The 21,474-nt window shown below is 35.3% G+C and overlaps 2 protein-coding genes across 4 annotated transcripts in view; one reads left to right on the forward strand and one right to left on the reverse strand.

Moving 5' to 3' along the window:
* LOC132192771 (uncharacterized) overlaps nt 1–8,788 on the forward strand; it is a 57,950-nt gene extending 49,162 nt beyond the window's left edge. For both annotated transcript variants that reach the window (XM_059612878.1, XM_059612877.1), the window contains exons 2-6: nt 3,911–4,197; nt 4,500–4,814; nt 4,987–5,313; nt 5,513–5,740; nt 6,270–8,788. In XM_059612878.1, the coding sequence (XP_059468861.1) occupies nt 3,911–4,197; nt 4,500–4,814; nt 4,987–5,313; nt 5,513–5,740; nt 6,270–6,779 (1,667 nt within the window). In that variant the 3' untranslated portion in view covers nt 6,780–8,788. The remainder of the gene's footprint in view (nt 1–3,910; nt 4,198–4,499; nt 4,815–4,986; nt 5,314–5,512; nt 5,741–6,269) is intronic.
* A 1,879-nt stretch (nt 8,789–10,667) lies between these two features.
* Nucleotides 10,668–20,617, reverse strand: LOC132192394 (leukocyte elastase inhibitor-like). 2 transcript variants are annotated; one of them, XM_059612342.1, is made up of 6 exons: nt 20,505–20,617; nt 15,100–15,460; nt 14,398–14,738; nt 12,675–12,879; nt 11,769–11,935; nt 10,668–11,415 (listed from the first exon to the last, which is right to left on the reverse strand). In XM_059612342.1, the coding sequence occupies exons 2-6, from the start codon at nt 15,430–15,432 to the stop codon at nt 11,223–11,225; spliced, it is 1,239 nt and encodes a 412-aa protein (XP_059468325.1). In that variant the 5' UTR covers nt 15,433–15,460; nt 20,505–20,617; the 3' UTR covers nt 10,668–11,222. The 2 variants fall into 2 exon arrangements, with proteins under 2 accessions (XP_059468325.1, XP_059468327.1); XM_059612344.1 differs by having other exon boundaries at nt 20,501–20,580.
* Between the last annotated feature and the right edge of the window lie 857 nt (nt 20,618–21,474).

Raw genomic sequence — 21,474 nt, forward strand, 5'->3', positions numbered from 1 at the left:
GCAGTGCCGTCGTCGCCCTGCCATCCCTCAATAAAACTGCCGACCCGCGGTACATGACGGGGTGTACGTGCTCCCTACGGACACCATCGTCATTTTTATTTTTTCCGCGCCGCGACGCCAAGCACAACAGACTGTGTGCACGCCGGTGAGCTTTTTTATTATTTAGGCCAAAAAATTAAATCCGACGTGAGCCGGACGGACGAAATAAAAATCCGCCCCGGCAGTGCCACCGACGAGTGCAAATAAATTTTTTATTTGCTGTGCGGCGAGCGTCGGCGGGCCAAGGCGTAAATCATTTTGCACGTGTGCCGCCCACACCTTCATGAAAACACTATTTTTCCGCGTCGTTGGTTTTGTAACTGTCCAGAATAAAATATTTTATTTATTCAATCTCCTTAAGCTTTAAATAATGATAAAAAGTTTGACAGTTTGGAACTTTGCTATTTAAATCTAGATGGCTATATTTTATATTTTTGTTTTCTTTTTTAATCAATTCAGAAATTTCCTAATAATTTTTCTTCACTAAAGAATAATGATTTATAATTTATTATTAATGTCGTCCTTCTCAAAACATTGGAAAAAAATTGAAATTTTCATATCTAACAATAAATAAAAACCCAAAACAGCGCTACTTTACATAGTGAAATACATAATTATATTTTTATTCAATTTTAATCGATTATATTAATAATTTATTTTTGTCTTTTGCAACAATTTTCAATGGAACTTGATTTGTTGCATTCTATCATTTTCTTTAATTAAATCTGTGAGTGGCGTAGTTTTAATGAATAGCAAGGTGCAATTCAAAAGTAATTTTAATTAAAAAAGCCAAGGGCTGTTGAGCAAAGCGAGAAAAATAATCTGCAGCCTTTCTATTCTATCCTTTATTATAAACATTTTATTGCCACGTGAACTGCGTAGTTAGTCGTGCAGGAGGCTCTCATTAGCTCGCAAATTAATCTTGCACGCGCAAAAAGTTTATTAATGTCGCGGCAGCAGCCAGGGAGAGAGAAAAAAAATGGGTTTTTTAGAGCCTCTGCTCGCTAGCTTTAGCTCCAGGGATGAATAATTTCCAGCAATTTTTGGTTCAGAATAGACCTGTTTACCTCTGGGAATTTTTTGGGCATTGAAAAATTGTGAAATATCTGATTATATAATAAAAAAAGGTTGGATAAAAGTTGATTAAAAAATTAATGAAATTAAATAATTCGCAGGAAAGTTTTCAAGTTTTTTGTTCATATAAAAATTTATAGATGAAGCATAAAAAATACTCTGCATTGAAAACTTTGGCTCGTATAATTTAATTTTATTTGTTTAAAAAATCGTCTGGCTGCGTTGAAACTTTTGTTCCCAACGGTCATGAAAATGGAATCAGAGATAAAATGCGCAGGAAATCTGAATGGGATCGAAAGCACTCGGTTCGAATTGGAATTGCGAGCATGTGTGCTCGCCCTCATATCACTTTAATGGAGGTTGCATGCGCCCCGAGTGCTGCTCTCGCGTTTGTTTGCAAAATATTGCTCGGTCATGATAATAGCAATAAAAAGGGAAGGCAAAGAAGGAAAGAAAGAAACTTGGACCAACAAGTGTTTAATTTTATGACCCACAAAACTGTTTCATCCGGGCCAAAACCATCTGGTGCATGGCAGTAGAATGTGAGCTACGCAGATTTCAAAAATAAAACGCAGATGCGCTCGGCTAAATTTGCAATAAATATTGTAGATTTTCATTTTCTTATTTCAATATCTATACATTTTTCAATAAAAGTTAAAACAGGCTTGGTTTTAAACAAGAATATAATTACGCAAAGAAATATTTTTTTTTTATTATTTCATCTGAAAATCAAATTCTCGGTTATTTCTGCTAATAACAGGATAAAAATTTCAGTCAAAACTACACAAACGAGTAGAAGAAGTAAACAACTTTTAAGTTTAGATGAAATAATTGCCATAAAAATAACAAATTAAAAATAATAAGTTTTCAAATTTGTGTAAATTTCAATTGGCTTTTGTCACCAGCGAAATGGAAGCAATTAAACTCAAAAATTACTCCCTTCTCAGCAAAATACCGTCGCACAATGCAAAGCTACAAGGGCCTACCTTGATACACGTGCATGCTTTTGCTTCTTGCTTTTTGTCGCAGGCAGCGAGTGCCAAACTCCCCACCGCGAAAACACTAAAACACAGCGAGTTACTGCGCCACCGAGCTCTGCTAATTGAATTTTTTACACCACCTGCTGGTGTCGGCTTTGAAATTTCAAGCCCCAACATGATGAAAAGTCCTGAAATATTATCCAAGTGGAATTGGACTGCGTCAACTTCACAGTTCGTTTTGTTTCGCAATTTCCACGAGAACTTGTCAGAGCTGCGCATTTCATTTATTATTTTTTTCAAATACATCCAAATATATACATAGTTAGAAATTTAATTAAATATGAATCTAAATGACAGTTCTGAAAAAAATGATGTGATAGAAATCCTTAACATACATTCATTAATTTATTTGTTGCGTACATAATTCATAAAAAAATTCAATCAACATGATAGATTGATTCTTTGAAAATATAGCAGTTGGAATTTCTTTAACCAGAGTCGCCATAGTTACCATTGCGATGTCACTTTTGTTATTTTTAAATTGAAATAAACCCCTGTCCAATCAAATTGCATTCCATTAGAAAACCTTATTTTTCAGAGCGTTTAGAAATCTTTTTATTAAAAAACATGAAAGAAGAATAATTTTTCCATGATTGAAATAATTTCACATCATTTTTTTAGTTAAATTTTTATTGAACACGTGATTAGTAGATGAAAAAAGTCATGCAATCCGAAAATCTGGTGAAAATTCGTTACCAAACTCGAGGATTGTGTTCCACGCTCAGTGCGCGAGATTAAATTTTTCGCCCGGCAGACCGGATTCATCCTCTTGTCAAAGGCAATCCCTCCCACAATAAATCAGCCCGGCTCCGCGCCGAAAACATTTTTAATCCATTTTTTTGGCCGCACGTTTTTCGAGTGCGTTTTATTTGCCGAGAGTGAGCTGTTGAATAATTCTGGCACTGCAGGATGGAGAGAGATGCTCCCAGTGATAAATCATCTCGCAGTGTGAAAATTTAATATAAATAAATACATAAATACAGAGAGCGTCTGTCAGTCCCACAGAGGAACAAATAAACTGCAGGCGGCGTGCAACGGCGTGATGAATTAGCGAAACTCTAATAAACAGGAAATGAAGCGCGATTTCTCGCCGACAGCAGGCGGTCCGCGCTGCCAATCCGATTTTGCACCCTCGCCCGCTGCTGGTGATTGAATTACCCTGAGGGCGGAATATGGCAAACAATATAAGGAAGCTGCCTTGCTTCCTTATTGAAATATTCATATTTTTATATTTTGATACTAAATATTTTAAATTTTTCCTCTCTGCGTTGGTAATTTAGCTAGTGTGGAATTCAATTTTAAACGAGTTATCTGGTTTCGAAGAATTTTGTAAATTAAAAATCAGAAACAATTTATATTAATTCTTCAGAGAACTTGGTTGGTTATCCAGCTATTTCTTCATTTATCTGGAATTTTTTCAGATAGGCAACCTGTGTTGCATGAAAGTCATGCAGGTTGCATCTTCAAATATCATCAGGCGTTTTACTGGGTATCGATTTAAAACAAAAACAACAAATAATATTAAGGGAAAATTTCTTTTAAATCTAAACTGAATGACATAATTTCACATAGTTTTTTTGATTTCATAATTTTAAATTGGTTTAGGAATATTTGGAATTGATAGTGATAGTATTAGGGGTGAAAAAAATTAGAAATTTTTTAAGAATTGTTATCAATTTATTAAATTTTATCTCAATTATAAATATTAAGTTTTTAAAGAGCGATTAAATTAAAATTGTTCTTAATTTTTGTTGCAGGTATTCGTTGGAGACAACATCTGGCCTCGCGCAGTCTGCGCAGGGTTTCGACCTTGCTGCTCGCGTGGGCGGCCATGGCCCTGCTACTTTTCACCCTGGTCAGCAACGACGTTAGTCTACAAGGGTTGGTGATGACGCCGAAGAGTGCGGCGGTTAACGGCCGCCTTCTGCTGCAGCAACCACCACCACCGGTGACCGCCGACACCTCGACCACCGAGAACCTGCTCGAGTTGGAGCCAATGGTGGACAGGTCTCCGGTCAAGAATGAAAACGCCATTGTCGAAGAGGTTAGTTGACAATTTAATTTATTTTGAGCTGCAAGTAAAGTCTAAAAAATATTTCTTTTTTTACATAAAAAAATGAACTAAAAAAAAAATTAGATAAAAATCAATTTAAATGCCAATTTTCATTTGCAAAGTTAGACCAACTAGGCTAGTTATATTCTGCAAAAATATGTATTAATATTTTAAATTTTCAAATAATATTATTTAATTATTTTATTATTCAAATACTTCTGTAAATTTGAAGGTACTTTTAGTCTTTCTTTCTTTTCATTTTTTTTAAATAAAAAAATTGTATTTGACCACAGGTGCAAAGAAGTTTGCCTAGCCTTCCGCTCGACTACTGGAGCAAAACGGCCAAGAACAAAGTTGGCCTCTCGAAAAATGGCACCTGCGCAAGGTACCCGAGTCCTTACGAACTCGAGTTCAACAACATCTACTGGCAGACCCTGCGGACGTCAAACGGCACCTTCCAGTTGTATGGAGCTTATTACGACAACAGACACTTCAGCCGCATCGGTCCTGCGGTCAGAATTCTAGGGATGCTCGACCGCATCGAACCCAAAGTCAAGACTTACTGCCAGTTTTGGTTCGACGACCAAAAGGAACCCGCCATCATTGAGGTTAGAAATGTTCAAAGACTTCAATCTTAAATCTGAATTGAAGAAAAAGTTTAAAACTTAATTTGAAGAAAACCAAAAGTTTATAATTTTATCAATTTTTATAAATTTATTTTGAATTTTTTTTTTTTTAAGAATCTCTCTTATCAACTTTTTTCTGGAAATTTGTGTCCAGGTGATGGAGTATAAGTACATTTGGTACAAGAAGTGGGGCAACTACAAGCAGGGCATCCTGCAGCCCTATCTGATCGCCTGCAAATTGCCCCCAACCCACAAAACTCGCGTTCCGGTGTCCGTCTCGCTGGTGGAGCGGCCGTGCGACAACGCCAACAACAACCTTAGGGTCCTTTATAACACGCCACCCGGAGGCCAGAAAAAAGGGTTCGCCGTCTGCGTGAAGGGGCTCGACTTTTTGCATGAAGACCTCTCAGTAAGGCTGGTCGAGTGGATCGAACTGCTGCACTTGCTGGGCGCTGACAAGATCTTCATGTACAAACTGCAGGTAAAAATAATTTTTATAAAATAATTTAGTTTATTCTGTAATTTCAAAAGTTATAGGTAATAATGCGATTTTTAATGAAGTTAAAATTATTTTTGCTCAAAATTTAATTTCCAAATAGGTTTTTCTGGAATTTTAAAAGTATTTAATATTTTACCTTTTATAATCTTGAAGAAAATTGATTGATTTTTTTAAATCCAAGGTACATCCAAACATCAGCAAAGTTCTCGATTACTACCAACAAGTCGGCAAGGTCGAGGTCACTCCACTGACCCTGCCAGGAACTCTGCCCAACATTCCTGGTTTCCAGCACATGTATCTGACAAAGAAGGTCAACCACAAGAGGCAAAACGAACTCATTCCTTACAACGATTGTCTCTACAAGAATCTCTACATGTACGAGTACATTGCGCTGCTCGACGTAGATGAGGTTAGTTTTATAAAGTTTATTACAAAGAGTAGTGAACAGAATGGAAAAGTGGAGTTTTGCAAAGCATAAAAAAGTTCATCAATTTAGGCATAAAAATCAAATTACAAAAAAAAATCGTTTAGTTGATTTATGACTATGTTCAAATCTGACTTTTGTAGATTTAAAAAAAAATCATGATTATAAAAATGAACTGGTAAAAAAAAAATCAAACTAAAATTATGCATAGAGTGTACTTTGATGGAATATTATTTTTAGATAACAAAAAAAATTATTAATAATTTAGTTTATAATTACTATTTTAAATTACACCATTTTTTAATATTAAACCAAATTATTTATGTATCTTTATTTTACTTGCTTTTATAAAAATTTGTTTGCAGAGGCTCAAAATTTGTTCATTTTAACAATTTAAAATAAGTTATAAAAATAAAAATTTTTAATTGAAAAACACTTTTTACAACAATTTTTTAACGTTTGGCTTTCTTAATATTTTTATTGCTAATTATTTTGTATTTCTTCTTCAACTCAGGTGATCATGCCGATCAAGTCGATGACCTGGCACCAGCTGATGAGGGAGGAGGTGATGCCAAAAGCGTTGGCGCTGCGCAACGAGACGCGCGCCTCGTACAACGTGCGCAACGTCTACTTCCTGGACGAGCTGAGCCACGCGCACGGCTGGTTCAACAACATCCCCCGTTACATGCACATGCTGCAGCACGTGTACCGCAGCAAGAACTTCACCAAGCCAGGGCAGTACGTCAAGTGTTTCCACAACCCTGAGCGGGTGCTGACGCTGCACAACCACTTCCCGCTGGCCTGTCTCGGCTCGGGCTGCACGTCCTACCCCATCAACACGACCGACGCCCAGCTGCAGCACTACCGCGCCGACTGCGTCAAAACGCTCAAGAAGTCGTGCATCGAGTTCCGGCAGAACTCGACCCTGGACACCACCATCTGGAAGTACACGGACAAACTGGTGACGGCCACCACGGACGCCCTGCGAAGGCTCGGCTTCTTCCGCTCGTCCTTCACCTCCTGATATCTGCACTACTTCCTTGTCTGAGGAAAGATTTGAGTCTCTCTAGACTGATCGTGGCTCAAAAGCCATGTTACTCGAATTGAACGAAAGGCCCGGCCAGGGTTTTTCACCTTTAGTCACAAATTCAATGAATCAACAAGTCTGGCCGAGCCACTTCAATTTTGACAGGGTGACCTCTCTTGGTGATTTTAATTAGAAAATAAATTACAAAGGAAATTGTGGAAACATTTGAGAAAAAAAATAGTGGAAATTTTTGGTTGCATTTTTGTAATTTGTGGAATTGGATTTCCAGAGCCAAAGTTGAAATTCAAAGTATATATAAAAAAAAAATATAATGAAGTAAAATATAATTTTGCCACATTTTTTTGTTTCCTTTGCAAATTTAAAGAAAGGCTGGAACTAAATCTTTGAATTGTGTTAAACCTCAATTTTGACCTAGCAAAATTTTTTTTTTAATATTTAGAGGAAAAATGGAAAATTAAATTTTTTGTCTCTGAATGAAATTACTAGAAATGCAACCAAAAATTGTATGGTCACTTTAAAAAATAAAATTAAAAGCAAAAAACACAATGATTTAAAAAAAGTGACATTGTATCAAAATTGCTGCTATTTTCAAATGTTTTTTCTCTAATTGGGATCTAGGCCTGTCTTTTTTTAGAATTCTTAGACTTGTTAGATTTTTAACAAAAAATATCTGTTAAATATGAAACAGAGAAATAAGATTAGTGACAGTAAAATGTCAACAACAATCTTTCGAGAATGATAAATCGCTGAAAGGTCCCTTGTCATAGAATTGTACAGAATTGGACAGAAAACGCCATAGCATCTTTCCATGTAATATAATTATACACAGAACTGTAAGATAAAATGTCTCTCTCTTCTGGTGCCGCGTCCGGAAATTTCCCCCGACTGTGCTCAATGTAATTAAAGGACCTCGAGAGTGTGAAAAGGGGACGCCTAATTTGCAGCCTGGCAATATTAATTACGGCAGCAACAAAACGCGCCGGTCTGCATCTGACTGCTTTTGATCTGCTACACGCCGGCGCCCCACATTTGGGCAGATGATAATTAATTTCCGCCTGGGAGTGATAGAGAGCCGAGGTATATATTTAGCGCGGTATTAGAATTGCATATTTGGCGCTCACCCCTGTGTTTATAATCTGGTACGTGTTGATGGATGGCGCTGAGTGAGAGTGATTGTTAGTTATTAAGTCAACTGTGATATAATTACTTATTAAAGGCTTTTCCGAAAGCCACTACGGAATCGTTTTCATGCATAAACTCTATCGTTAATTAGAGTTTGCGCACTCTGATGTTGACCCAACTGATGATATTAATTAAAGAAAACTTAATGTATAACTGGAAAATTTGTTTTTGAAGTTCACGTTTGATTCTAAAAATTAAAAATAATCGTTTTAAAAACATTAATTCAAAATTAAACAACAGGTTGATCCTGATATATTTTTAAAATTTTGGCACACTTCAGTCTTAAAATAATGGAGTTGTTGTAATCTAAAATTTGATCAATTAATTGAAAAAAACGGAATGAAATTAATTTTTTTTTTAATCAAACGTTAAACTTTAAAAAAAAAATCCCTTGGAGAACCTTCGGCTATGGAACTTTCTCGTTGTATATTTAAGAGGCAATTAAATGATCACGTTTCCCTGTCAGTGTGTTTTTAATAGGGAGATTTTCGGTCAGAAAGAACAATTGTGATAGAAATATCGGCGACTACGTAAATTTTTTTGTGTGCCATTGCAGAGTGTTGGTGATTTTGACACAAAATGAACGAATAAATCGAAACTCAGAATCGAGTATTTTCATAATGAATAAAAATAAATCAGACATTTGCCCGAGAGGCGAATTTCGAAATGCCAAGCTACTGTCAAGCAAGAAGTGTATAGTGTAATTTTATTTATGTGTTTCAAAGTATATCATATAAGCATTATCCTCAGATTGTACAGAAGACATTATGAAACACTAGTTCCAATAAAAATGAAACTGTTGAAAAGAGCTTCTCTTTTTCTTTTATTCCACATGCTGAAAAAAAATATTTAGCCCGTCATTGTCGCGCACTTTATTACCCCCCGGCTTAGGAAATCAAAAGCGAGCTATATACGCAGGGTTGAAAAGGGTGTTGGGAACCAGAGGACGTGTGTAAAATTGAGTCTGCCGCCCGTCGCGCGCTTCATATAGTGTATTTCATTTCAGCAGGGGCGAAAATTGCTTTGGGAATTCGTGATCCCCGTGTCATAAGCCGGAGCCAAAAAAGGAACAAGACCACTGCATAAAAAGTTGATCAATTTGATGCGCAATTTTTAGCAATAATGAAGTTCGACAAAATTTTATATTTGATTGAAAAACTTTTGTAAAGAAATTAAAAAAAAATCATTTATGTTACAATCGGAATCTAGATTCAATTATAAGTTAGAAAATTCCTAGGAAAATCATTTTCTAAGCTTAGAATTGCTTGCAATTCAATATTTCCTATTACATAGAAAGAAAGCATGTTTTTATAATGTTGAATTCATTCATATAGAACGGTACTTTTACAATATGAGACAAAAGCATCCTATTTTTCTCAGTCTATAAAAAATCATTTGCTTGAAAATTTGAGCAAATTGTCCTTGTAAAACAAAAATCAAAATTCTGCGCGAATAATAAAGCCCATTTTATCATTTTTAAATGATTAAATAGTAAAATAAACCCAAAATTTAAAAACATTTCAATATGTGTAATCTTGTGCATAAAAAATAAATGCTCAATCCATTTATAATAAAATATCAAACACTCTATTTTTATGTAAGAAATATTAAATAATTGGTTCAAGTCAAAGTCTCACACTAATATTTCAAATCAAAATGGTAAAATTTTCTGCAATTTGCAAAAATATTTTTTTTTTAATTTCATAAAAAAATCATTTTTAATTTGAATTTGTGTTTTTGTTTTTCTTTTTATTAAAAAAAATGATTTTAAAAATTCCAAGTAGGTTCAGTATAATTTTATTTGAAAGAATTCAAATTCAGAGCAGATCTGCTGAACATGGTCAAAAGCGAATTCGAGGGCCAAATCATCGGGCGTAATTGAGAGTTGAAGCGCCCACGCACCCCATTCTCTAATATATTTTTAATTCACTGACTGAATATTAAGCCGTCTGTGCACCCCGCGTCGAGGGAGGCAGCAGCCGATGACTGGCGCATAATTGTGTGGTACGAAAGCGTAGGAACGTCGACGTGCTCGACAGAGGCAAATTAAATAAAACGGAAAGGCATCAGCGAGAGTTGCTGAAACGAATTCGCTCTTCATTTGCACTCACGTACTGTTAAATTTGCAACGAGTGGCGGCGTCGCACGGAGCGGTAAATTAGACATCATTGGAACAGCGCTTCCCCGTGTACTGCAAGTCGCTTTGAAAATAAAATTAATTACAAAACTACGTGTCTTGCGGATTTCTGATATAAAAATTATTTAGGAATGTTTTTATCAATTTTAGCGTTACAATAATTGTGTAAAAATCATTTTCCAAAATATAAAAATCAAGAAAACACAAAAAGACAATAAAATGTTAAAAGTGTTTAGAACTTATAAAATTATTGTTTCTTCTTAATATTGTTTGGCAAGTAAAGGGTTCAAAATATTGTTTAATTTGAAAATTATTCAATTTTTTTATATGCAAGGCAGAAAATTAAATTAAATTTGCTGAGTATCACTAAAAATAGCGTATTTTTTAATTTCCCACTCAATAATATTTTCATCTAATTAAATCAATGACCCACCAAGTGGTATTCATCAAAAATCAATCTAAAATTTTCCTTCTCATAAATTTGCTGTCATAGGTTTTTTCATGCATCACCAATTAATTTAATAAAAAGCAGGTGATTTGGAAAAGTTACTTTTGAATTTTAATTATCATATACTTTACAAATTTTTCAACTCACTTTGTCGCTACGTACCTGCAAATCTATCTTGCTTTTGTAATCAATTATAATTATAGGCTAATTATATAATTATGTTGATGTGCAATTAAGTTTTGTTAGTGTGTATACCTTTTTCTTTCAATTAATGGAAAATCGGCAGAAATTGTGACCATTGCATGCACACAGTATAAACACTATGAGATCTATAATTTAAGAAAATTTCAATAAACAAACTTTGCAGCGAATACACCATCAAACGAAACAAAATAATCTGGGTAAATTAAGTTAAAAACGAAACAAATTTTCCTCCCTCAAAGTTGGCAACATTCTATTTACATTGGCACATTAATTATGAAGAAATATAATTTAAATAAAAAAAAATTGAAACAAAAACTTTTCTTTTCAGCCGAATGAGTTGTCAAGCGTGAACCTTGGACGCCCATAGTTCTAAACGTTAAAAAATCTGATTATGTGTGTCACCAATTCAAAAGCTGCAATTTGAAACACCAAAATTTCAGGTGAATTTTCACTCGGTGATGGGCGTCGGGTCGGCAACTCTGCCCATGAAAAGCACGATTCCGCTGCGATAGTCCCAGATGAAGAAGAGGAAAGGGTGGTCAACCTCAAAGTACTTGTCACCAAATGAGCCTATCCGTTCGAGACCGGTTGCCGTTGCGGCTGCTGCATCTGCGCCGCTCTCACGAATTTCCAGAATTGTCCTGAAAAAATTAAAAGTTACCATTTTGTAAAAAAAGTTCCAATAAATTAAAAAATAATTTTTTTGTTCAATTAATTTAATGAAACAGGAGACCGTTTTCAGAGATTTGGAGCACTTACAATTAGTTTATTTTTAATCCTAACAACTTTTTTATGTAGAAATGTAAATTGCAATGAAATTTAAATAAAATATATTAATTAAAATTTTATTAAATCAATTAAAAAATACCTCTTCTGAAAATCTGAAAATATTGAATGAACAAAATTTTGGAAGTGGTTTTACGGATTTGTTTTACCCTTCTGGGAACAACAACAATAAGTTTACAGATTTTTTTATTCAATTAATTTGATTTACTTGTGTGCAATGTCGCTGATGTGAACGCTGCGCTCGTCAGACATGCCGGAAAAGTCAGCTTTCGTCGCAGAGAAGATGTCTGTGACGCCCATTCGCACCAACGCCTCCACTAAGTTGGCGCTCTGGGACACCCGGAAACGAGGAAGCCGGATGTTCACCATCTCGTCCTGAAACAAAAACGGCACTTCACTCTCCGCCCCAATAGTTTCAAGATAATTCAGTCTCTTCCTAACGCCCAGCACTATATAATTTCACAAAACAAAAATATTATCAGAGTTCAGTTTAGTTTATTAATAATTATCATAAAATCGATATATTAGAGTTTTTAACAGTAAACAATTTTATTTAATTCAAACATTTCTAAATGACTAAGATAATTTAGCCAGCCTTGTTTATTTTAAATTGATATCAACATTATTTTTTAATTTGAAAAGTCTCCGTTTTGAGCGAAATGATGAATGGTGGCCCGGTGCGAGTACGGCACACACCACTTGGTGCAGTGACCCCTCAAGCCCCTCGTGTCCTTGTGTGGCCGTTTACACACTCCACGCATTGGGCGGACGTCTCTTTCTTTCTCTCTCTCTCTCTCTCTCTCTCTCTCTCTCTCTCTCTCTCTCTCTCTCTCTCGCTCTATCCCTCTCTCACATAATATACACGACGGTCTCTCAGATAGGCAGATAGACCTCCCACCGCGCCATAAAACAAAACGCGTGTAAATAATTAAGAAACCAGTATATGCCTCCTTTTCGCTTTTCGATTCCGGGTCGAAAATCTGCCACCTACGCACACACCCATCAACAACCGTTTCAGTTATTTTTTTCAGGCAACGCCACTTTTGTCTCTTTAAAATTTAAAACAATGAAAAAACAGCTCTTTGGTTCTTTCTGGTGTATTTTTTAGGCTCACCTTGAGGGTGGAGAAAAGCGCCTTGATGGTGTCGGAGGACATGTGTTCCTCGAGTCTGGCCAGACCTCGGTCCAGGTCGTCCGGAAGCAAAATGAACAAACTGATGCGACGCTCCTTGAAGGGGATTTCCAGGACTCGGCACTCCAGGTCTTGACTGTAGCCCAGCGGCAACTTGAACTTGCCGATCATCATGGGAATTTCAAATCTTTAAACAATTAAAATAGTAATTGTTAATTGTTTTATACACATTTTTAAGGAAATTAATATAACTTTTTTTTATAAATTCACGCTGCTATATTATTGTATATGTTCCTTATTATTTTTGTATCCATCTTCATTACAATAAAAAATAATGTCATGGTAGGATTACTTCACTCCGGAACAGGAAATGATTAAAGGCCGCAATTCTACCATTCATAAATCTTAATTGTGAATCAGGGAAAAACTTGAATGAAAAAAAACACGCGACATTAAGGTGTTAAACGAGCAAAAAATTTCAACGATCCTTGTCTAAATTAATTGGTTTTTCACCTAACGTATTTTAAATCATAGGCAATTAAACAGTTTAATTAATAAGAAAATTTGGAAACCGGAAATTTATAATTTATTGTAAAAGAATCTATTTAAGGTCGATTCTAGGATAAAAATAGAGTATTTTTCACAAAAATCAGAGCTGCTTTTAAATTTGCAACAGCAGAATATACAAGATCTCCTCAATATATTTGACTAATTCTTTCAGTTTTAAATAAAAAAAATTAAATGCCCCTAATTCTTAATTCTAAATTGTTTTTTTAATATTTAAAATTTAAATAGAAAAATCTTTAGTCACTTTTGAATAAAGAAAGAAACGTTGACGTCGGATCCTCAGAGAGAAGGCATTGAAATTTCGCACGTGTCGGCGATGACGCAAAAGTAATTGCGGCGTGCTGAGACAGACTTTTCACATTAAAATACTTTCGCATCCGAGGAGGAAATTAAACGCGGGGCATTAATATGTAGGGAGGAAACGTCTCTTCTTCTTCTTCATTCGTTCGCGGAATAAAAGCCGCGGAATTGAGAGTTAGAGCTGCAGCATTAAATATATCCTCCGTCAACGGTGGCGGGGTATTAGTAATTTGGCCCGAGGCGCGACACCCCGTGCATGCCTGATGGAGATTTCCTCCGGATATCCACGCATTCATCAATCACTCATTTCTCATTGATGAACAATGCCAATCTCGATTAGGATCCGCCGCATATTTTTATTACATTTGCACAGGAATGCATCGATCTCATCTCCCAAGACGCCTCTCCCTTCCTTTTCGGCAGAGATGCAATCGTATCACTTTTCAAAAATTGTCACCTCTCGTGACAGCATTTTCCTGATCAAAATTGTGTTCTGATCACATTTTTGCTCATAAAAAGCCAAACCAGAATCCTTAGAATAATTTGCAATTTTTTCACTCCAAGTTTTGCATGATCGGGAGAGTGAATTTTTTACTTCAAAAGTAACTGAAACACATAATTCGCTGTCAAAAATGTTGAATTTATTTCCAACAAACTAAATTAAATGCATTATATTTTGAGTAAATGAGGCCAGAAAATTGTGTTGACCTGACAGAGGATTGATTCAACCACCACTGATCGGCCTTGACAATGAAATTCTTCTCCATAATTTCAATTTTTAAATAATCCTCATTTATAATTGTAAACTTTGATATTTAAAAAATTAAAAGTTACTAACCTTCTTTGAGAGTTGATGTAGAAAAGCCCCTTGGCAAAAGTGTGCGCCTCGTCGAAGCTGAAAAGCCATCGCGCCCTCATTGCCAGCGCGTTGACCAGCACGAGCTGCGTGTCGGCGGCCAGCGTCTTGGTCAGCAGTTGCTGGATCCGCTGTCCGGTGTGCTGCGAAACCCAGTCGTTGATGTAGTTGCGCGAGCCCTCTTCGTCTCCGGCAAAGTCCAGCTGGTCCATTCGCGTTTTGTAGAATTCCTCAAGGGCGCGTTCATAGTACGAGGACACGCCGACGCCCGTTTGCCGGAACACGCCGTTCGCCAGCAGCACCGTGTCGTTGTAATAAGAGTCCTATATATTTAAAAATAAATTTATAATTGATTTTTCTTTTAAACCTCTTTAATTTAAAGTATAAAAAGCAATGTTATATTTTGATAAAAAAAAAGAGCAACAGTGGAAAACGAGGGAAAAAAGTATTAATTTTAATTAATAACAAATTCATCAAAAATTACAAATTTTGAAGTTCATATAAATTAATTTTATTTTACAAAACTTTTTCTTATTTTGTTAGAATGAATATGAGAAGAATTTCAAAACTACATCAAACAAAATTAAAGAAAACAATCCAACAAAACAACAAAAAATGCAAATAAAGTTCAAAATTTTTAAATTTTTCTCAAAAATTTTTATGGCACTTGATTTTGAAACTAACCTGGAAATTCTCGAGCACCAGTTTGAACGCGTTGTGGACCTCGGCATAGCTGAGGTTGGTGTAGTGCAAAGCCTCCCTGAGCTGCCTCGAGGTGTCCGAGCTGGCCCCGGCGCCGAGGAACAGCATGGACAGCACGTTGTAAATGGAGTAGGGCGAAAAGAGGACATTCTCGCGGCCGCCGGGCGCGTCGATCAAGTGGCGGTACAGGTCGAGGGAGAACTCGAAGTGCGCCCGCGAGAGCCGCTGGACGTTGGTGCCGTAGGCCAGGCCACTCTGGGGGCTGGCCACGTGCACCAGCAGGGCGGCCGTGCTCACCAGCCGACACCAGCCCATCCCTCTCACCTCGCTCTATAGCGTGCACCTGCAACCCAAGACGTATTCAATTTTTATAATTATTGTGATGAAAACAGAATATTTAATAATAAATGCAATTTGTTATCATCTCCAGGCTTGCGAATGTTTAATTGTTAATCAAATAATAAACGACTAATTTTTTCAGTTTAGAAAAAATTTCATTTTTTAGCTTTAGAAGTAGAATATTTGGTGACACAATAGCAATGTATTCTTTTTTTTATAAAATTGTTTTTACAAAATTTTCAATAATCACTTGGTTTTGAAGTATAATAATATATTTTTAAATGCATCATTCTTACGATTTTTGTGTTTTTATTATGATTTTAGATCCATCAGTAGATTGATAAAAAAAAATTCAATATCATTAGTGATGTCAGGTGATGAAGATTTTATTTTTCGTTGTTTTTTTTTTAAGTATTAATATTAATTATAATAAATCAATAACGTTTTTGCTCACAAGAATTGGGAAAAAAAGCTCAAATCTGAAATGTCCATGTTATACAATACCTTTTGATTTTGATCCTTTTTATTATTATTAATTTTATTCGATTTTAACGCCATTTAATTAATTTTTCATCTACTATAAACAATTGTTTTCTTTACTTTGTATTCTTCCGTACAGTTTTCAAATTTCCAAAAAAAAACTGTTTAAATTGATTCCCCAACTGAAGAATAAAAACTGCGAAAGCTGAGCATTGATACCTTTAAATCAATTAGTTTATTCTCTCAAGTCAATACATGCAGGAAACATGGAATTGCATTGGGAGAAAATTGGCAGCCAGAGCTGGTAAACAACGCAAACATTTCAAAAAATGGAAGCTGAATCTTTCATAAATAATTTTAAATTAAACAAATATAATTTATAATTGCTATATGGGCAGCAATTGCCTTTGTGATAGATCAATAAACACAATTTGCAACTATATTCATTAAAAATCTATGAAATTGCCATAAATCTTGTCAGGCAGGTTGCATTTGTGCACCTATACAATATTATGAGTTATTATGGCGAAAAAAATAAAATTTAGCATCTTCTCTTGCACATTTGACCAAATTATATTGCAGCCTTACTAATTTTTTTAAGTAATTACATAACCTCTTTGCATGTCGCTCTAAAAATAAATCCACCAAACGGGGCAGTAAAAATAAATTTCAAGAAAATCAGTATTGAAAAAATATCAGCAGCACAGCGATTAAGAAAGAATTAAAAAAGGCGCTGAAACGTATTTTCATGCAGCAGAGAAGAAAAGCGGTCGGCGCGGTGAGTGAATGATAAAACACGGGGCACCAAATACGCACGTCCTCTTACTTAGTCTGAGAATTTATATATAATATATTTATATTAAGCTTCCAGATGTGTCGCGAAGTAGAATTAAAGCCGAGCAGGTGCGAGAGAGTTACAGAGGCGTGGGTAATTGATTGCAGGGACCACACATCACCACCGCGCCCTGAAATGGTAATGGATTCGCGAAATGTGGAGCGCGATTCTGCTGAAAACGGGCTCCGTTTCGCAGAAAGCCGCCTATCTGATTTACTTACTGTAAATTCGGCGGCGCGCTGCTTTGCATAAATTAAGAATCAATTTATACAAAAGTGATGTTTTTTCTCGCTGATATACATTTAATGCGCCATTCGAACAGGTGCGCGAAGTTAAGATTTTTTTTTTCATTCTTTCTTTCTCGCCGCAACGTAATATTGATCTTTTCTCGGCGATGACGACTAGTTTTCGTTCGGCTTTTTTATCTGCACACTTTCATTCACTCGGCTGACTTTTATCTCGCGCCGAGCATCTTCTTATTATGAAGTATATGTGAACGAAAAGCCGTGTTTGCAGGCAAGAGAAGGCGAGGAAAAGTGCTCGAGGGGGCCACGGTTTACAACTTCAACACTTTTTTCAAGCTCAAGCATTATTTCTATTTCACAACGTATTTCTTTCACAATCTTAAAGTAGTATAATGATTTGAAGAGGAGAGAAGTTACTCAAAAATTTGCTTAAATTATTAAAATTAAAACTTTTTTTTTTAATTAATTTTGATGCACTGTACTTGAATACAAATTGTCTTGCATATATTTTTTTTTACAAAGTCCCCATATGAATTGTAGGTAATTAAAATGAATCAAAAAGACTTTTCCACTGGTAGAAATAAAAAGCCAGATTTTGAACCATAAAAATTATTGCCCATTTCCTTGATCAAATAAAAACAAAATTAAATTGGACATGAAATAGAAGAAACAATTCTATACAAATTGATATAAAAAGTATAATAAACTTTTCAAAACTCCGAGACTGGTTCTTTCTGCACATCAATTACACCGGGCAGACTTTTATGAGACCAATATTGGAGGCTGCAGGTGTTTTATATATTCATTTTCCGATATAAAAAGAAGGAGCAGCGCAGAAAAAGACAGAGGAGGCGGATGGCCGGCCGAACGCGGTCGATAGCCATCGCTTTTGTGTGCAACTACACCCTCTCGCTCTCTTCTTTCTTGTTGCTAGGTAATTAAATTAGCAGCGGCAGCCGACGAGGAGACCGGCAGTTTATAATCCTGCCTACGTAAATACACATGCAGATATAAAATTACAGGCGAAAATTGTCGGCGCGGTGTCCCTTTGTTTCTTGGTGGTCGATTTCGCATTTTATTTTATTTTCTACTTGAGATGGCAGCGAGAAAGAGCGATGGCGAGGTCGTCCGGTTTGCCTCTCTTTTTTTAAGGTTGGTCAGTTTTATGAATGAAACCCCCTAACGCACGTCGCGGGACCCGGGGACTAACTTTTGCATTAAAAGTGTGTGGACTTAAACACCTTAAGTTTGAATTCAATTGCATTAGTATAAAAGTGCACGCAGTTCAGAATGTTAAATATAACATTGCATTGAGGAAATTTTAAATATTTTCAGCTTAAATTTGACTTTGTTGTAAGAAAACTATAAAAAAAAAATGCATTTAATTTTATTAAATTGGTAATGTGTTGAAACGTAAAATTTTTCAGGTTTTATTCGGAAGATTGATTATTGATTAATATAATTAAGAAGATATTGTTGCGGCTATTATTTTTATTGCAAAACAAAATTGGTTTAAGATTTAAATTTTACAGTAAGTAAAAAAATGTTCGCTGAAATTTTGAAGCTATAATATATGATTATATGAAGATGGGTTAAAAAAATTCATTGAAAAAAGCTTGATTTTTTGTTCTAGATGTTCTTTAAATTAATTTTATATTATAAGGAAAAACAATCGTCATTTTAGTACAAATCAAGCATAAATTTTCCATACTGATTAAATGTTTTTTTCAACAAAGATTGCAGATAACCCTAACAAGAAAATAAGACTGTAAAGCTCTACCTATTTTTTTTTACTTTTTGCATTGAAACTCTACAACTCCTCAATGAGTTTCAATTTTCAAACTGCGATCTTTTCAACAAAGTAGTTTCTTGCAATTTTAATGTAAATTTTACTCAATATTTTAAAATGTTTATTTCAAAATTCTTAATATTCTTTTATCGCACATTCAACACAAGAATGATGTAATATGCAAAGATTGCAATTAATTTTTAAACATTCCATCAAAAATTTGAATGGATTTTAAACATTATGATTTATTTGTTAAAATTATGTTTTCATCTCTTTTATTTCAATTTTCATGAAAAGAGATAATTTCTAATTACAAATATATGATTAAATTAAAATTCGAAATATAAATTCTATTTTAAATTTAAAAAAAATGAATTTTTAATTAGTTATTGAGATGAAAGTTGAAAAATTAAGGTATAAAAGAGCATCTCTCGGCGCAGCATGTAAAGAGAGGAACACACAGGTTGTTGCTTTTTCTCTCTTCAGAGAGGGAGGTGCGCGCTGTCTACCTGCTGAACCTGATGCTCTTTTTATTGTTGTCTAGTTAAACGGCCTGGGATAACCTTTTAAATTGCATAGGCGGTAATATGGGGCGTCAAAAAGGTAAACACACAATAAAAGCGCAGTTTACTTTTTTACATCATCAAAAGGAAGAGCGTAAAAAGCAGCGAGTGCGAGAGCAAGAGAGAGAAAAAGGCGCAGGCCGACTGCTCTTGGCGCGGAGCGAACACGGAATATTATCAAGAAAGAATAATAAAGAAAGAAAGAGAAGCAGCGAGCAATAGCGAGCGGCGGCACCCACACGTTGTTTTTGTTCTTTCTTTTGGACGAGAGCGCTTGGCACAAAAAAAAAAATATACACAAAATACAAAGAAAAGCGGCGGCCAATAAAACACCTATGAGAAAATCAGCAACATTAAGAGATGGAACAAAAAACTGCAGCGGCCTCTCTTTCTCCATATACGTCCATGAGACAGAAACTTAAAACTATTTTTATAAATTTTTGAATATTTAATTAATTTGAACAGTAAAACTGAACTTCTATAGTGTCGTGAAAGAGTAATTTTACTGCACTCAATCTCATTTAATATGGCTTTATAAAAATTTATTAATGAAAAATAGCATACATATAAAATTATTTTATATTTATATTAATGCATCACAATTGCAATAAATTTTTAGTCATTATATTTTTTTATACATTCTACTTTTTGTTAAGAAACTTGACTTTAGTAGAATAAACAACAATAGAACTAAACAAATTGAGAAATGAATTTTTTATATTATATTTATAATAAAATTGCAGGTTGAAAACTTACGTAAAATAAGTTCCGCAAATTTAACCTGTATTTATAGTTAAATTCATATTTTTTTTGAATAAATCAAGCAGATTTCCATTTAACTGTTCAGATTAAGTGTTGCTTTTACTAATTAGATGCTGAATAAACATTTCAAGTAAGAAACTTATCAAATAAAATTAAATTCTTCAATTCTGAACATTTTTGTCGATTTTTGTAATAATTCGCAATTGTTTTTCGCAAGCAAACACAATACAAGAGCTGAAATTTAAAATTTAATTTATTGTAAAATATTAATGATTTCAATCAGCAGTCGACTTACTGCCCTGTAGCTCGCTATTATTAACGCGTTAAGTAAATGAAAATTAAATGAACAATACGTAATTATTGCTCTTACCAACCTGCGATTGGGAAGGTCGTGGAGATGGAAAGAGTCGCGGGCAGGGACGAATCGGCTGCTCCCACGCTGAGCGAGGCTGCACTTGGACTGGCCCCGTGTGCGCCTCGAGTGTGCGACTATGGCTCCTCTCTCTCCCTCTCTTTTGCTCTCTTCCTACCCTGCCCCGCACTGAAGGAGCCGCGACCTGTTCGCAGGTGCCACCCTCGCGCTGACCTTCCGTCGAATTGGAGCACCGACCCACAACTGCGTGCTCACCAGCCTCCTTTTCGAAGCCGCGGAGATTTCAACGCCTGCAGCTCAAATGGCAATTTTATACTTTTTTATATAAAAACGTCAAAGTTAATTTGCACATAATTTATTTAATTTACATTCATTATAGACATTTCATTTTTATCAAAATTGAAACAAAGTTATTTACAGAAAGAAGTTATGTAAATTCTGTTTTGATGCAAAATTGAAATTATCTTTAATTCTAAGAAAATTTTTCTTTCCTCTTATTTTTATAGGCTTGATTTTACTTTATTTCCTCTATCTCAGGAGCTTCATTGAATTTACAGATCATTTGAACTTGGTGGGCAATTCAGTTCTCAATATTCCGACGCAAGGTCAAAGTGTTTGGACGCACGAGGGCGGGAAAATCGCCCTCTATTCCCACGGTCGTTTAAGGTCATGATTCTCTTTCTTTCTCTCTCAGATTTATTATTGTCGACGCCGATGAACCGCTGCTTTTTCGTTCTCTTTCTTTTACTCTCCGAGAGGCACGAAATGAGTTCAGCTTGCTCTATCTCGGCTGCAGAGAGGAAAATACTAAAGTTTAAAAAGCACAGCGGCGCGTGCCTTATGGGCATCCTAATGCGCTATATAGATGATGCGCCTTATCGGTTATCACACATCTTATGGAAATCGTTTTTCTCTCCTCTCAGCTGGCCCCATTCACACACGCTTTGGTGCGCCTTTTTTTGACATATCAA

The sequence above is a fragment of the Neocloeon triangulifer genome, unplaced genomic scaffold, assembly GCF_031216515.1.
Source record: "Neocloeon triangulifer isolate White Clay Creek 2 clone unplaced genomic scaffold, ASM3121651v1 ptg000003l, whole genome shotgun sequence".
Classification (NCBI taxonomy): domain Eukaryota; kingdom Metazoa; phylum Arthropoda; class Insecta; order Ephemeroptera; family Baetidae; genus Neocloeon; species Neocloeon triangulifer.